We start from the raw sequence: 2,064 nt of genomic DNA, 5'->3' as shown, positions 1-2,064 counted from the left end.
TAAACTGGGTGCTGGGATGAACTGGGGGTTGCAATAAAGTGGGTGCTGGGATAAAGTGGGTTTGCAAGAAACTGGGTGCTGGGATAAACTGGGGGTTGTGATAAATCGAGTGCTGGGATGAAGTGGGTGCTGGGATGAAGAAGTGGGTTGGCAGTAAACTGGGTGCTGGGATGAAGTGGGTGCTGGGATAAACTGGGGGTTGTGATAAATCGGGTGCTGGGATGAAGTGGGTTTGCAGTAAATTGGGTGCTGGGATGAACTGGGTGGTGGGATAAACTGGGGTTTGCAATAAAGTGGGTGCTGGGATGAACTGGGGGTTGCAATAAAGTGGGTGCTGGGATAAAGTGGGTTTGCAAGAAACTGGGTGCTGGGATAAACTGGGGGTTGTGATAAATCGAGTGCTGGGATGAAGTGGGTGCTGGGATGAAGAAGTGGGTTGGCAGTAAACTGGGTGCTGGGATGAAGTGGGTGCTGGGAAAACCATTGTTTGCCATAACCTGGGTGCTGGGATAAACTGGGTGCTGCAACAGTGTGCGATGCAGTGGGTGCTGCGATAAATCGGGGGTTGCAATAGATCAGATGCTGGGATGAACGGGTGCTGGGATGAACTGGGGGTTGCAATAAATCAGGTGCTGGGATGAAGTGGGTTTGCAGTAAACCGGGTGCTGGGATGAACTGGGTGCTGGGATAACCAGTGTTAACCATAAACTGGGTGCTGTGATAAATTGGGTGCTGCAACAGTGTGCGATATAGTGGGTGCTGCAATAAATTGGGGGTTGCAATAAACTGGGTGCTGGGATAAACTGGGGGTTGTGATAAACCGGGTGCTGGGATGAAGTGGGTGCTGGGAAAACCATTGTTTGCCATAACCTGGGTGCTGGGATAAACTGGGTGCTGCAACAGTGTGCGATGCAGTGGGTGCTGCGATAAATCGGGGGTTGCAATAGATCAGATGCTGGGATGAACGGGTGCTGGGATGAACTGGGGGTTGCAATAAATCAGGTGCTGGGATGAAGTGGGTTTGCAGTAAACCGGGTGCTGGGATGAACTGGGTGCTGGGATAACCAGTGTTAACCATAAACTGGGTGCTGTGATAAATTGGGTGCTGCAACAGTGTGCGATATAGTGGGTGCTGCAATAAATTGGGGGTTGCAATAAACTGGGTGCTGGGATGAACTGGGGGTTGCAATAAAGTGGGTGCTGGGATAAAGTGGGTTTGCAAGAAACTGGGTGCTGGGATAAACTGGGGGTTGTGATAAATCGAGTGCTGGGATGAAGTGGGTGCTGGGATGAAGAAGTGGGTTGGCAGTAAACTGGGTGCTGGGATGAAGTGGGTGCTGGGATAAACTGGGGGTTGTGATAAATCGGGTGCTGGGATGAAGTGGGTTTGCAGTAAATTGGGTGCTGGGATGAACTGGGGGTTGTGATAAATCGGGTGCTGGGATGAAGTGGGTGCTGGGATAAACTGGGGTTTGCAATAAAGTGGGATGAAGTGGGTGCTGGGGGTTGTGATAAATCGGGTGCTGGGATGAAGCGGGTGCTGGGATGAAGTGGGTTTGCAGTAAACAGGGTGCTGGGATGAACTGGGGGTTACAATAAAGTGGGTGCTGGGATGAAGTGGGTGCTGGGATGAAGAAGTGGGTTTGCAGTAAACTGGGTGCTGGGATGAACTGGGTGCTGGGATAAACTGGGGTTTGCAATAAAGTGAGTGCTGGGATGAACTGGGGGTTGTGATAAATCGGGTGCTGGGATGAAGCGGGTGCTGGGATGAAGAAGTGGGTTTGCAGTAAACAGGGTGCTGGGATGAACTGGGTGCTGGGATAAACTGGGGTTTGCAATAAAGTGAGTGCTGGGATGAACTGGGGGTTGTGATAAATGGGGTGCTGGGACGAAGCGGGTGCGCGCGGGGCTCGGCGGAGAGCTGAGGGGTGTCCCGGCAGGCATGGGCGTCTCCACCGTCACGGCCGCCCGCATCCTCAAAGGGCAACTGCAGAACCGCAAGGGCGAGGAGAGCCTGCTGGAGATGGACAAGTTCCCCTACGTCGCCTTGGCCAAGGTGAGCCC

General features: G+C 53.0%; 1 protein-coding gene across 1 annotated transcript in view; it reads left to right on the top strand.

Moving 5' to 3' along the window:
- Positions 1-2,064, top strand: part of ALPL (alkaline phosphatase, liver/bone/kidney) — a gene marked incomplete at its 3' end in the record, with an annotated part of 12,910 nt that overhangs the window by 5,906 nt on the left and 4,940 nt on the right. Inside the window, exon 3 of the mRNA XM_009888344.1 lies at positions 1,930-2,056. Within this exon, the coding sequence (XP_009886646.1) occupies positions 1,930-2,056 (127 nt within the window). The remainder of the gene's footprint in view (positions 1-1,929; positions 2,057-2,064) is intronic.

This window comes from Charadrius vociferus, unplaced genomic scaffold (genome assembly GCF_000708025.1).
Source record: "Charadrius vociferus isolate BGI_N301 unplaced genomic scaffold, ASM70802v2 scaffold107, whole genome shotgun sequence".
NCBI lineage: Eukaryota > Metazoa > Chordata > Aves > Charadriiformes > Charadriidae > Charadrius > Charadrius vociferus.
The sequence above is the reverse complement of the archived record's forward strand: the minus strand, read 5'-3'. Positions and strand labels throughout refer to the sequence as shown.